Below are 15,041 nucleotides of genomic sequence, written 5' to 3' on the forward strand. Positions count from 1 at the left end.
GTAATTACTCAAATTTATCTATTATTTTCTTTATGACTTCGTAACTTCCTGTCATATTTTGCAAGACTTTTTATCAAAGGCTAAGCTAAATTTATATCTCATATTTAAATTAGCAGTCTAAATATGCTTCTCTATGTTGTAAGATAGGGATCTTTTATCCCCTTAATTAACAGCCAGTTGTCTCAGCAGCGTTTATAAGAATGTTACCTTTGTCATAAATGATTAATTTTTCAAATATATTTGGGTCTCTTTCTGTATTCCACTAAGTGATCTTTTAAATCTATCCTAGTAGCATTATTGTACATTTTCTAAACAAAAGCAGGAGGTACAGCTCAGTGGCACAGTGCTTGCCTAGTGTGTGCAGAGCCCTGGATGTGATCCCAGGACTCTAAAATCAAACAATAACCGAAGGAAAAAACAGCATACTGCAGAAGCTTCATAGTAAGTTGTAAAATATAGAATGACAGGCCTTATTTTCTTTTCTAAAATATTTTTAACTTTTGAATTGATTTCTCCCACATGCATTGATGTTTCAGTTTAAAGCAAAAAAAGTTTTAGGATTCAAATAAATTGACTTTAAATAAATGACTCTTGCCTACCATTTACTTTTTAAAAGACACTAAATTTTGGACATGATATGTTCGAGATTTGGATGAGCGTTCTTTTGATATGCAAAGAACTTGGACCATCAACCCTGAAGTCCTGGGCTTGAATCCAGCCTGCAGTTGACCAGCTGTGCGAGTGAGCGTGTGCTGTCTAGCTTGTCAGCCAAGCTCCTCCCGTACAGATGAGGCGGTGCTCCTCTCAAACCGTGGTTGCTTAATGTTGGTTTATTTACCAATCAGCTGAGTTATTCTTGTGAAAATGCTACTCAGCATGCAGTAATTAGTTAATAAGTTTATATAACTAGTTTTTATGAATGGTAGTCCTAATCACCAGCCTTTCTTTTTTTTTTTTAATGGGAAAAAAAGAGGTTTATTTTGGCTTATAGGCTCTACGGGGAAGCTCCATGATGACAAGGAAATGATGGCATGAGCAGAGGGTGCAGCTTTCCTTTAAAATAGGACACTTAAAGTGTTTTCAAATGAAATGATACTTCAAAATAACCTGGAAAGGATGTGAAAACTGTAGCTAAAACAAGGGTAACCTGGAGTTAGTAATTTGTAAAATGATTGCTAAAATGATTGAATTGTTCACTGGGGCTGGAGAAATGGCTTAGCAGTTAAGGCACTTGCCTGCAAAGCCTAAGGACCCAGGTTCAATTCCCCAGTATCCATGTAAAGCCAGATACACAAGGTGGCTCATGCCTCTGGAGTTTGTTTGCAGTGACTAGAGGCCCTGCCATACCCACATTCTCTTTCTTTCTCATAAATAAATAAAATAAAAAAGAATTGTTCATGTAACAACTATTTATAGGCAGCCTAGGCAAGTAGAAAGGATAATTAAAGTATAGTGAGGAAGAAGGTAGAGGGAGATGGATACCTAAAGAGATAATTACAGTAAAGCATGAGAAATAATGAAACTGTCTTCAGAGACATTCCAGCACAGTAGGAGTTAATTCTGGAGAAATAAGGTCAAGCTTTGCTAAAGTAGTAATTTTAAATAAAAAATTGTTAATTCTTTAAACAAAAATTTATCAGTTACTTATCCTAGAAGAGCAAAAGTGGTATGGCACCTTTATACAGAGGATATCTTGATATGTTAAATGAACAGGGAGGTTCTCCATCAATATTGTGGAACTACCAGAAGAAATAATGTTAGGTGAATAAAACCAGAAAGCAGAAATATAAACATATATTCTTTTCATTTTGTGGCACAATTTTTTAAAATAACTTTAAAAATATTTTTTTTATTTTTATTTATTTATTTGACAGAGACAGAGAGAGAGAATGGGCATGCCAGGGTCGCTTGTCACTGCAAACTCCAGATGCATGCGTCCCCTTGTGCATCTGGCTAACATGGGTCCTGGGGAATCGAACCTGGGTCATTCAGCTTTGCAGGCAAATGCTTTAACTGATAAGCCATCCCTACAGCCCTTGTGGCACAATTTTTATTGTCTCTATCTTTTCAGGGATTTATTTGGCTGCATATAACAGGTCTTTAACAAATAGGAACATTTATTTACCTCAGAAAACCAGAGGTCTAGTTGTGGGGGGTATAGCTTATGGTAGAACAATTTCTTAGTACCCACAGGTCCTGTGTTCAGTCATCAGCACCAGGAGAAAAAAAAAGGAAGGAGAGAAAGAGAGCAGGAGATAAAAAGGAAGGGAAGGGGCTGGAGAGATGGCTTAACGGTTAAGTGCTTTCCTGTGAAGCCTAAGGACCCTGGTTCGAGGCTCGATTCCCTAGGACCCACGTTAGCCAGATGCACAAGGGGGTACACGTGTCTGGAGTTCATTTGCAGAGGCTGGAGGCCCTGGCATGCCCATTCTCTCTCTCTATTTGCCTCTTTCTCTCTCTCTCTCTGTCACTCTCAAAATAAATAAAAATAAACAAAAAAAATTAAAAAAAGGAAGGGAAGGAGGGAGGAAGAGAGGGGGAGAGAAGAAACGTAGAGTTGGGTACAAGAAAACAGACGGTGGGCTTAAGCCCTCCAGAACTCAAACTTTTCCTTTCTTTCTGGCTTCTTTTATCTTCCTTAGGTTGGGGAACCTTGTTTAGATACCTAGGTCTTTACTGAATCTCTAGGCAGTTGGGCCATGTTCTAGACAGGTTAGGCCCAAAATGCAAATGATACATATTATCTGAGTCTGTCCCCTTATTTTAGGAACTTAATAGGTTTCTTAGAAACCCCACCCAGAAGGCTTCTGCACACATTTGTTTGGCCAGGCCTTGTCACATGCGTCTGCAGGAGATCCTGCAATGGTCTTTTGGTTTGAGACAGGGTGTGTTTTCGCATAGCCCAGGCTGGACTCTAACTCACCATGGAGCTGAGGATGACTTTGCACTCCTGACCCTCCTGCTTTTACCTCCCATGTGCTAGAATTACAGGCCTGCTGCCATGCCCAGCTAGTAAAGAGATCTTTGGAAGGAGGTACATTGCCACTCCAAATATAGTAAAGGCATGCCAGTAGTAAGGAAGATTACTGTAGGTACATAACTAGCAGTGTCTGCTATTCTTATTTCTGGACCTTCAGATGCTAAAAATTTGAAGTATTGGGAGAAAATGGATGGATCAAAAGCAGATGAAGTTGCACAACAGAAGTGACTTAAAAACACTGATCAATACTCAGTTTCTTTCAATGTGGTAATTATTTCCTTACTTTGATGAAGGTCGTGGCTGGGTGGTTTTTTCTGTCAGGGTCACACATTGTAGCCCTGGCTGGCCCACATCTCACTGTGTATCTCAGACTGGCCTCCTATTTATAGTGATTCTCCTGCCTCAGATTCCTGAGTTCTGGGATTACAGACATGAGCCACCACACCTGGTTCAGTGGGATTTATTTGTGATTCTTCCAATCAAGACTTAGCAAGAGAGATAACGGAGAGTTCTAAAATGTGTGTACATAAAATGGCATGAAGACTGGAGATAATTTTTAAAGCCATGACATTGAAAGCTTACTAGGTTGCTTTGGGTAGCCAAAATTAAGATAATGAGAAGAAAATTCAGATTCTTTCTCTGCTTAGAGAAATATAATCTTGATGCGATCTCTCTCAAATAAATAGAAATATAATGTGATACACAGCGGGTTACCTGATAAAATCTGAGAAGTTGAGTCTAGGGTGATGGCTTAATAGATAAATGGCTTGACCCTCAAGCCAAAGTACTCCAGTTCAATCCTTAGACCCCACATCAAAAGCCTAAAGCAGCCAGGCATGGTGGCACAAGCCTTTGGTCCCAGCACTCGGGAGGCAGAGGTAGGAGGATTGCTGTGAGTTCAAAGCCATCCTGAGACTACAGAGTGAATTCTAGGTCATCCTATGCTAGAATGAGACCCTACCTCAAAAAACAAAACAAAACAAAAAAGTCCAAAGCTGTGGCAGGCTTCTGTATAACCCAGTATGCTGACAGTGAGATGGGAGAATCCGCAAAGACAAGCCACACTAAAAAAGCAGAGGAAAGGCAAGGATAAGGGAAAGTAGTTCACGCCTGCACTCACACCACACACCGTGCACATGTAATTTAAAGCCATCCAAACAGTTGAAAGCACAGTACTGCTTGGTAGAATTACAGACCAGATTTAAAGGTGACCACACACTTTGTTCCTGTTTTCTATAGAAAAGTAGGTACCAGTAGTAATGATAGGTGTTTTCTTGTCTTGGGGTGGGTGCACACACGTGTACGGTATGCATTAGTGTGGGTGAACATGGGCCACAGAGCATGTATGGAGGTACAAAAACAACGCTGAATGTCTGGCCTCACCTTCCACCTCAGTTGAGGCAGGCTTCTCACTGTTTGCTGCTGGTTTGCCAGCTTCACTGGCCCACCAGCTTCTAGAAGAGTCTCCTGTATCCTGTTTTGCCATAATCATGCTGGGGTTCCAGATGCCTGCTGCAGCAGCCATCTTTTTCACATGGATTCTGGAGGCTCCAAACTCGAGTACTCACTTTTTTTGTTGTTGTTTATTTTTATTTATTTGAGAGCAACAGACAGAGAGAGAGAGAGAGAGAGAGAGAGAGAGAGAGAGAGAGAGAGAGAATGGGCGTGCCAGGGCCTCCAACCATTGCAAACGAACTCCAGATGTGTATGCCCCCTTGTGCATCTGGCTAACGTGGGTCTTAGGGAATCAAGCTTCGCACCAGTGTCCTTAAGCTTTACAGACAAGCACTTAACCGCTAAGTCATCTCTCCAGCCCTCAAATACTCACTTTTGTGCAGCAAGTACTTTATCCCCTGAGCCATCTTCCCATCCCTCATTTTGTCTTTTTACCAATTAACTGCTAGTCTAGATCATTTTTTTTTTTTTTTAATCCCTGATTCTTAGAAGTTGGGAACTGAAAGCAATTTATTCTCCAGTCCTCTTTTTCCTGTCAGGGCTGAGAAGACCAAGGACCTGAGAGTACAAAGGATTCACTTGTGAGCTGTCTGAAGGACTAGACAATAGAACCATTTTCCAGTCAGGTTGCTTACTGGGATTAATCAATTGATTTTGCTCACATCCAGTGATCTGGAAAAAAGAAAATGACACCTGACCAGTACACCCTCTGAATTCCCTGTGTGTGTTTAAAAAAAATAAAAAGGACTTTTTTTATTTTTTGGATTTTTTTTGCAAAGAGAGACAGAGAATACATGAATGATTATCAGCACACCAGGGTCTCTAACCACTGCAAATGAACTCCAAATGCATGTGCCACTTTGTACATCTGGTTTTACATTGGTACTGGGGAATTGAACCCAGGTCCTTAGACTTTGCAGACAAATACCTTAACCTCTGAGCCATCTTTCCAGCCCTGTTTGGATTTTAACTTCTTTTTTTGTTTGTTTTGCTTTGATGTTGTTTGTTTGTTTTTAAAGGTAAGTTCGCACTCTAGCCCATGCTGACCTAGAATTCACTATGTAGTCTCAGGTTGGCCTAGAATTCACAGTGATCCTCTTAGCTCTGTCTCCTGAGTGCTGGGATTAAAGGCATGCATTTCTACACTCAGCTTGTTTTAACTTTTTTTTGAGGTAGGGTTTTGCTCTAGCTCAGGCTGACCTGGAATTCACTATGTAGTCTCATGGTGGCCTTGAACTCACAGTGATCCTCCTCCCTCTGCCTCCTGAGTGCTGGAATTAAAGGTGTGCCCCACCACACCCTGCTTACTTATTGATAACCTCCAAACATATTCATAATACAAACCAGCCTCAGACTAATGACATTAGTACTAATTCATCCTCTACAGTGCTGGTATTATAGGCATGAGACACATGCTCAGTTCCTGGTTTTTGTTTTGTTATGCTGCCCCACATGTCTATAATCCTAGTCCTAGGAGACTAAAACCAGATAATCACTGGTGCTCCCCAATCCAAAATAAACCACAGATCCAGGATGAAGAAGAAACCTGTCTCAAGAAAGTACATATGTAAGCCAGGCATGGTGGCACACACCTTTAATCCAGCACTCAGGAGACAGGTTGGCGGATCACCTTAGTTCAAAGCCACCCTGAGACTACATATTGAATTCCAGGTCAGCCTGGGCTAGAGTGAGACCCTACCTTTGTGGGGGGGGGGGGGGAGCTGCGGTAGAAGAGAAACAACCCATCCCTACAAAAAAGAATCATCTATGAATTGTTTTATTTTTGAAAACTGAAGTCTGACAATAGTTGGTACTAATGAGATATACTCTTGATATTCAGACAAACCTTATTTTTATGTTTTAGTCAGAGAAGTCTGGCGGAGATCACAGAACTTATCCATACTGCTCTCCTTGTGCATCGTGGAATAGTGGATTTAAGTGAATTGCAGTCTTCTGATGGACCACTGAAAGACATGCAATTCGGAAATAAAATAGCTATCCTGAGTGGAGATTTTCTTCTAGCAAATGCCTGCAATGGACTAGCTCTTCTCCAGAACAACAAGGTAAAAATGAGCAGAGTTTGCCTACCCTGGTATGTCTACTGGAAATTCTGAAGTGGGACTGTACTACTGCCCCACTCCCTATGTAGATGCTCAGTAAGACTCCCGTGAAGGTGATGGTGGCAGTGTCAACACCAGGTAAATGTGAAAATTCCAGCTGGGCGTGGTGGTGCATGCCTTTAATCCCAGCACTCAGGAGGCAGAGGTAGAAGGCTGTGAGTTCAAGGTCACCTGGAGACCACATAGTGAATTCCAGGTCAGCCTGGGCTAGAGTGAAACCCTACCTCAAAAAAAAAAAAAAAAAAAAAAGAGAGAGAGAGAGAGAGTGGGGAGGGGAGAGGAGGGAAGGGAAAAGACAGAATTCCAGAAAAGAGTTTTGAAGAGCAGCTGTGGAGGCACATGACTAAATCCAGCACTGTGGAGGTAGAGATGTAGAAGCCTGAATTCAAGGCCAATGTGGGCTACAGAGTGAGACTCTGTTCCAAAAAGAGAAGAACAGGAGGCAGAGGCAGAGAGGCTGGGTTTGTAACTTAGTGGTCGAGTACTCACCTAAATGTACAATACCATAGGTTTGATCCTTGAGAAAAGTGCTTATATAATATGTGCTGGGAAAAATAAGACAAGATAAAAAAGAAACCCCTTATACATATTAGCAAGTTCTTACCTACGCTACAGAAAAAGATCTAAGAAACCACAACATGGGGGCTGGGGAGACGAGTTAAGTGGGCGAAGTGCTGATGTGCAAGCATGAAGGTTTGAATCAGATCACCAGAACCCAGTAAATTCTGGCCATACTGGCACTCGCCTTAATCCCAGTACAAGAAGCAGTGGGATTTGTGGGATCATTGGCTAATTCATCTAGCCAAATTGTTGAGAGACACTTTTCCTCTTTAGCAAGAGACCTTGTCTCAAAAGAACAAAACAGGTGCCAGGCATGTGGTGCAGACCTTTAATCTTAGCACTCTGGAAGGTAACAGAATTGCTGTGAGCTTGAGGCCAGCCTGAGACTGCATAGGGAATTCCAAGTCAGCCTGGAGCAAGACACTACCTCAAAAAACACACAAAAAGAGGCCAGGCGTGGTGGCACACGCCTTTAATCCCAGCACTCATTCGGGAGGCAGAGGTAGGAGGATCACTGTGAGTTCTAGGCCACCCTGAGAATACACAGTCAGGTCAGCCCAGGTCACCCTGGGCTAGAGTGAGACCCTACCTCGAAAAATCGAAAAAAAAAAAAGAACAAAATAGAGTGATCTAGGACAACCATTACCTATCTTTGGTCTGCATATGCATACACATGCATGTACAATCACACATACATATACACTGCTCACATAAAAAACCAAAAGGACATATATCAAGATATTAACTGGTCCACTGGCCAATAAGATGATAGGTCATATTTGTTTATACATTATTTGTTTTACTTATTTATTTGCAACCAGAGGGAAACAGAGGAAGAGGGAGAGAGAGAATGCCACTGCAAATGAATTCCAGATGCATATCCCACTTTGTGCAGCTGGCTGTAGGAGGGTACCGGAGAATTTAACCCAGGTCATTAGAAATTTTGCAGGCAAGCACCTTAAAACTGCTGAGCTATCTCTCCAGCCCTTGTTTTTGTTTTTGTTTTTGTTTTTAAGACCATCTTATATAACCCATGTTGGCCTCAAACTGGCCCTGTGTTGATCCTCCTCATTCCACCTCTCAAGTGCTGGGATTGTAGGCATACACTACCTTGCCCAGTTTTTGTGGTGCTAGGGATCAAAACCAGAGCTTTTTGCAAGCCAGGCAAGCACTCTAACAGCTGAGTTACAACCCCAGGCCTTTGTATTTTTGAACCATGGTCTAACTGTGTTACCCAGGCTGTCTTCAAATTTCTAGTGTCCTCCAGCCTCAGACTCCCAAGTGCTGGGATTACAAGCATATACCACTATATCCTTCTGGGAGAGGATTGAAAGATTTCCACTTCGTACTTCTAGCTTCTGCCTTAGTTTTTGTCTAGTATAGTTGGATAGTATTGTGAGACTTGTACAGTAGAGAAAGCAGTTGTTTTAAGGTGCTGTTAATTCCAAAGAAAAGTAATAATGACTTTCCCCAGCCTTTTCAGACACAGTAGAAATAATACCTTCCTCTCAGGGACAGAATGCAGGACATTTGCTGATAGAACAAAGTACTCTTGGGTACAAGCATCAAGAGCCAGATCATTCCTTTTTGTTATCAAGTGGTGGGAAAGTATTTGACACTGCTGCCCTGATGGCTGCTTGGTGAATCAGCCATGGCCCATGCATGGCCTGTAAGAGTCATAAACCTGCCAGGTATCAGTCAGGAAGCTCAGTGGAAAAGGAGTTACTTTTGATGTCTATAAAATGGAGGTGAGATGTGAGGGCTGGTCAATTTGGTTGTAGCCAGTGCTTGTTTATAGAGTGTAAACCTAAGTTTGTTGCTTGGCAACACTTTGTTTTTGCAATCAACCTTCTCTGTAGCAGTAAGCCCAAAAAAACTAAAATTATGTTTCGTATTTCAAAAAGTATCCTATGGTAACACCCTTCCTCCCTGCCCCCAATTTCCCCTTTGAAATTCCATTCTCCATCATATCCCCTCCCCATCTCAATCAGTCTCTCTTTTATTTTGATGTCATGGTCTTTTCCTCCTCTTATGTTGGTCTTGTATAGATAGTGTCAGGCACTATGAGGTCATGAATATCCAGACCATTTTATGTCTGGAGGGAGCACGTTTGCGAAAAGTCTGGTAAAATTCAGCAGTGAATCCATCTGGGCCTGGGCTTCTTTTAGTTGGGAGATTATTGATAACTGTTCGGATCTCCATGTTTGTTATAGGTCTATTTAAGTGATTAATCTCATTTTGATTTAATTTAGGTAGGTCATATAGATCAAGGAAATCATCCATTTCTTTCAGATTTTCATACTTTGTGGAGTATATGCTTTTATAGTATGTCCCTATGATTTTTTGAATTTCTCTGGAATCTGTTGTGCTGTTACCTTTTTCACCTCTAATTTTATTAATTTGTGCCTCTTCTCTCTTTCTTTTGATCATATTTGCTAAGGGTTTATCAATCTTGTTTATCCTTTCAAAGAACCAACTCTTTGTTTCATTGATTCTTTTTATTTATTTATTTATTTTGGTTTCTATTTCATTAATTTCTGCCCTTATCTTTATTATTTCTTCCTCTCTACTGATTTCCAGTTTGCCTTGTTCTTCGTTTTCCAAGGCTTTAGGGTGAAGCATTAGGTCGTTTACTTCAGACCTTTCTAATTTCTTAATTTAGGCACTTAAAGCTATAAATTTCCCTCTTAGGACTGCCTTTATTGTGTCCCAAAGGTTTTGGTATGTTGGGTTCTCATTATCATTTGACTCTGAATCTTTTTGATTTTGTTCTTGATTTCTTCATTGACCATCATTTAATAGTGTATTGTTTAGTTTCCATGGTTCTGTGTATGCTCTATAGCCTTTCCTGCTATTGATTTGTAGTTTGATTCCACTGTGGTCAGATAAAATGCAAGGAATTATTCAATTTTCCTGTATTTGTTAAGATTTGTTTTGTGTCATAATATATGGTCTATTTTAGAGAATGTTCCATATGCTGCTGAAAAGAATGTGTATTCTGCAGTATTTGGATGAAATGTCCTGTATATATCTGTTAGGTCCATTTCTTCTATGACCTCATTTAATCCAGAGGCATCTCTGTTTATTTTCTGCCAGGATAACCTGTCAATTGATGAGAGTGGGGTGTTGAAGTCACCCATTACAACTGTGTTTGGTGTTATCTGTGACCTTAGTTCTAATAGTGTTTGTTTGATGAAGTTGGGAGTCCCCCATGTTAGGTTCATATATGCATACCATTATATTGTCCTCCTGTTGGAGGGTGCCTTTAATCAATATAAAGTGACCTTCTTTATCTTTCCTAACTAATGTTGTACTGAAGTCTATGTTGGCAGGTATTAGGATAGCAACCCCTGCTTGTTTTCTAGGTCCATTTGCTTGAAACACTGTTTTCCAACCTTTCACCCTAAGACAGTGTCCATCCTTTGTAGAAAGGTGAGTTTCTTGGAGGCGACAAATTGAAGCATCCTTCTTTTTTTTTTTTAATTTTTATTAACATTTTCCATGATTATAAAATATATCCCATGGTGCTGGGCGTGGTGGCACACGCCTTTAATCCCAGCACTCGGGAGGCAGAGGTAGGAGGATCGCCAAGAGTTCAAGGCCACCCTGAGACTACATAGTGAATTCCAGGTCAGCCTGAGCCAGAGTGAGACCCTACCTCGAAAAAAAAAAAAATATATATATATATATCTCCCATGGTAATTCCCTCCCTCCCCACCCCCACACTTTCCCATTTGAACTTCCATTCTCCATCATATTACCTCCCCATTACAATCATTGTAATTACATATATACAATATCAACCTATTAAGTATCCTCCTCCCTTCCTTTCTCTACCCTTTATGTCTCCTTTTTACCTTACTAGCCTGTGCTACTAAGTATTTTCATTCTCATGCAGAAGCCCAGTCATCTGTACCTAGGATCCACATATGAGAGAGAACATGTGGCGCTTGGCTTTCTGGGCCTGGGATACCTCACTTAGTATCCTTTCCAGGTCCATCCATTTTTCTGCAAATTTCATAACTTCATTTTTCTTTACCGCTGAGTAGAACTCCATTGTATAAATGTGCCACATCTTCATTATCCACTCATCTGTTGAGGGACATCTAGGCTGGTTCCATTTCCCAGCTATTATAAATTGAGCAGCAATAAACATGGTTGAGCATGTACTTCTAAGGAAATGAGATGAGTCTTTTGGATATATGCCTAGGAGTGCTATAGCTGGGAAATTTTCTTCTGTGATTTTGTTGAAGACACCTACTATGCCTTTTGAGTGAAATTCTTCTCCTTCTACTATGCCCTGAATTCTAATATTTGATCTTTTCATAGTGTCCCGAATATCTTGAAATTCCCACTCATGCTTTTCGATAAGTTTGTCTTTCTCTTTGTTGGCCTATATTAGATCTGCCACCTGGTCTTCTAGCTTAGATATTCTGTCCTCTCCTTCATCCATTCTACTGGTGAGATTTTCTACAGAGTTTTTTATTTCATTAACTGTGTTCTTCATTGCTAGTAATTCTGACTGGTTTTTCTTTATTATTTCTATTTCCTTATTTATGTCTTGTATTGCCTTCTTTATTTCATGAAGTTGGTGTCCTGCATCTTCTTTGATTCCTTTGATTTCCTCTTTAAGTTCCTCTTTGACTCCTTTGATTTGTTCTCTGACTTCTTTGAACATATTTACAATCATTCTTTTGAAATCTTTCTCAGGCATTTCCTCTAACTCGTTCTCACTGGAGGTCATTTCTGATGCATTAATATTTTTAGGTGGATTTATATCGTCTTGCTTTTTAGTGTTTCTTGTGTTATAATGTATATATTTTTTCATCTTGGATTAAGTTAATGCTTAGATTTTCTAGCTAGCTGGGTATTCTTAGCTGTATCAATTGATTTGATGTTATATATTTTCAGGGTAGGAGCTTAAGGTGTTAGATGTGGCTCTTAAGACTCTGAGAGTATCTACAAAGGTACTCCTAGGGGTTGAGTTTCCCTGCTATGGGAGTATTCAAGCAGGCTGAGTGGAATAAAACACTGGTAGATTCTAAAAGTTAACTAAACACTGTACCCATTCAGTCAAAAACAGCCCCAAGTATGTATGCCAGAGTAGTTATTATAACAACCAGATCATCTATCAACACAGAGGTTAAGATTTCTGGTCTGTTGAGGGATCCCAGTCAGCTTGTGACCAAGTGAGACCCTTCCCTGGTGCAAACCCAGTTACCTTGGATGATTTTGGTCTCAGTCAAGTTGCTGCCTGGGTCGTCAGGCTGCTGTTCTGGTTTCTGGAGCTGGACACTGGCTTTTCCTGTGGGGCAAACCAAGCCTGGCAACTGTGGCCCTGCAGATCAGCACCCCTGCTGTTGGAACTGCTGCTGCTTCTGGGTCTGCTGTTGCTGCCGCTCCTGGGTCTGCTGCTGCTGGGGCCACTGGTACCGGTTCTGGAGCTGCTGATGTTGCTGCCGAACTCTGCTCCTGCTTGGGTCCCGCTGTCGGCTCAGGTTGGCGTGGCCGGGTCCCGGGCCGCTGCTCTGTTCGCTGGAGCTGGGCTCAGGCGGTGGGGGAGGGGAGGGAGCCGCGGCTGCTCTGGTTGTCTCGCGGCTCCACGTGTTCTTCTACCTCGCGGTCTGCTCCTCCCCTGCTCGCTGCCGCTCTCCCCTCATGTTTCCCGAGTTGCGGAGAGCGCGGTGTGAGGGGAAAATCCCGCACCTGGCTTTTCCTGCGGCTCGAGCCGAGTCTGGCAGCTTTCTGGTGCGCTGCTGCCACTGCTGCGGTTGACGGAGCTGCCAGGGCCGCTTTTGCCGGCCTGTGTGGGCTCTGGATGCTCTGGATCTCTCCTACTTCTCCGCTGCCACTTCAGTTTCCTATACCCCTCACTTTTTAGTAAAAGTATGTATTTTGCTGAGGTTTTTTGGTCTTTTTTTCCCCCCAGGCTGCTTTGGCGTGGTACCTACACCGCCATCTTAACCGGAAATCCTGAAGCATCCTTCTTTTTAACTCAGTCTACAAACCTATGTCTTCTGGTTGGGGCATTGAGGCTGTTGATATTATTACTGGATGGTGTGTATTTATTTTTGCAGTTCTTCTGGTTTTACCTTTGCTCTCTTGTGTTAACTAGTATTTGAGTATTGTTTGTTTTTTCAGGTTCCTTTTATGTGTGCTTTTCTTTCTCTTCAGCATAGAGGATTCTTTCAAGTATTTTCTGTAGAGCTGGTTTTGTCTTCAAATATTCCTTTAGCTTGCTTTTGTTGTGGAATGTCTTTATTTCTCCATCTATTTGAATGGATACCTTGGCAGGATAAAGTAACCTTGGTTGACAGTTGTTATCTTTCAGGACTTGGAACACATCACTCCATGACCTTCTGGCTTTTAAAGTTTGTGTTGAGTAATCTGCTGTAATCCTGATGGGCTTGCCTTTGTAGGTAATTTGATTTTTCTTTCTGACTGCTTTCAATATTTTTTCTTTGGTTTGTGTGTTTGGTAGTTTGATTATAAGATGGCGAGGAGAGGTTCTTTCCAGGTTTTGTCTGACTGGTGTTCTAAAGGATTCCTGTATCTGTACTGGCACCTCTTTCCCATTTTGGGGGAAGTTTTCTTCTATGATTTTGTTGAAGACACCTACTGTGCCTTTTGTGTGAGATTCTTCTCCTTCTATATGCCCTGAATTCTTTTATTATTATTATTATTATTTTTATGGTACTTTTATTTATTTGAGAGCGACAGACAGAGAGACAAAGAGGCAGATAGAGAGAGAGAATGGGCGTGCTAGGGCCTCCAGCCACTGCAAAGGAACTCCAGATGCGTGCGCCCCCTTGTGCATCTGGTTAATGTGGGTCCTGGGGAATTGATCCTCGAACCGGGGTCCTTAGGCTTCATAGGCAAGTGATTAACTGCTAAGGACTTCTCCAGTCCTATGCCCTGAATTCTTATGTTAGATCTTTTCATAGTGTCCCAAATATCTTGAAATTCCCATTCATACTTTCCTATTAGTTTGTCTTTTTCTTTGTTGCACTATATTAGATCTGCCACCTGGTCTTCTAGCTTAGATATTCTGTTCTCTCCTTCACCCATTCTACTGCTGAGATTTTCTACAGTTTTTTATTTCATTAACTGTGTTCTTCATTGCTAGTAATTCTGACTGGTTTTTCTTTATTATTTCTATTTCCTTATTTATGTCTAGTATTGACCTCTTTATTTCATTAAATTGGTGTCCTATGTTTTCTTTGATTCCTTTGATTTCCTCTTTGACTTTTTTGAACATATTTATAATCATTCTTTTGAAATCTTTCTCAGGCATTTCCTCTAACTCGTTCTCACTGGAGGTCATTTCTGTTGTATTAATACTTTTTGGTGGATTTATATTGTCTTGATTTTGGTGTTTCTTGTGTTATAATGTATTTTTTTTTTGCATCCTGGATTATTTAATGATTGGATTTTCTAGTTAGCTGGGTATTATTAGATGTATCAGACAATCTTGTGTTATATAACTTCACGGTTGGAGCTTAAGGCATTAGGTGTGGCTTTCAAGACTCTCAGTGTATTTATCCAGAAGTAGGTATTATGACAACCAGATCCTCTAACTGTCCCTTAGGGTGTGTGGGGCCCACCCACACTCTTAATCCTGAAAATAAGGAGGTTAAGATTTCTGATCTGTTGAGGGTTCCAAGTCAGCTTGTGACCAGGTGAGACCCTTCCCTGGTGCAATTCCAGTTACCTCTGCTCCTGTTTGGGTCACGCTGTCGGTTCAAGTTGGCGTGGCTGGGTCCCTGGACCGCTGCTCTGTTCGCTAGAGCTGGGCACTGGCTGTGGGGGAGGGGAGGCAGCCACAGCTGCTCTAGTTCTCTTGCTGTTCCACGTGTTCTTCTACCTTGTGATCTGCTCCTCCGTTGTTCACTGCCGATCTCCCTTCACGTTTCCTGAGTTTGCGG

At 41.4% G+C, this 15,041-nt stretch overlaps 1 protein-coding gene across 3 annotated transcripts in view; it reads left to right on the forward strand.

The window, feature by feature from the left end:
* The window catches only part of Pdss2 (decaprenyl diphosphate synthase subunit 2), a 322,043-nt gene that overhangs the window by 158,363 nt on the left and 148,639 nt on the right, over positions 1-15,041 (forward strand). For all 3 annotated transcript variants that reach the window (XM_004660609.3, XM_045155171.1, XM_045155170.1), the window contains exon 3: positions 6,300-6,498. In XM_004660609.3, the coding sequence (XP_004660666.1) occupies positions 6,300-6,498 (199 nt within the window). The remainder of the gene's footprint in view (positions 1-6,299; positions 6,499-15,041) is intronic.

The sequence above is a fragment of the Jaculus jaculus genome, chromosome 7 (genome assembly GCF_020740685.1).
Source record: "Jaculus jaculus isolate mJacJac1 chromosome 7, mJacJac1.mat.Y.cur, whole genome shotgun sequence".
Taxonomy (NCBI): Eukaryota; Metazoa; Chordata; class Mammalia; order Rodentia; family Dipodidae; genus Jaculus; species Jaculus jaculus.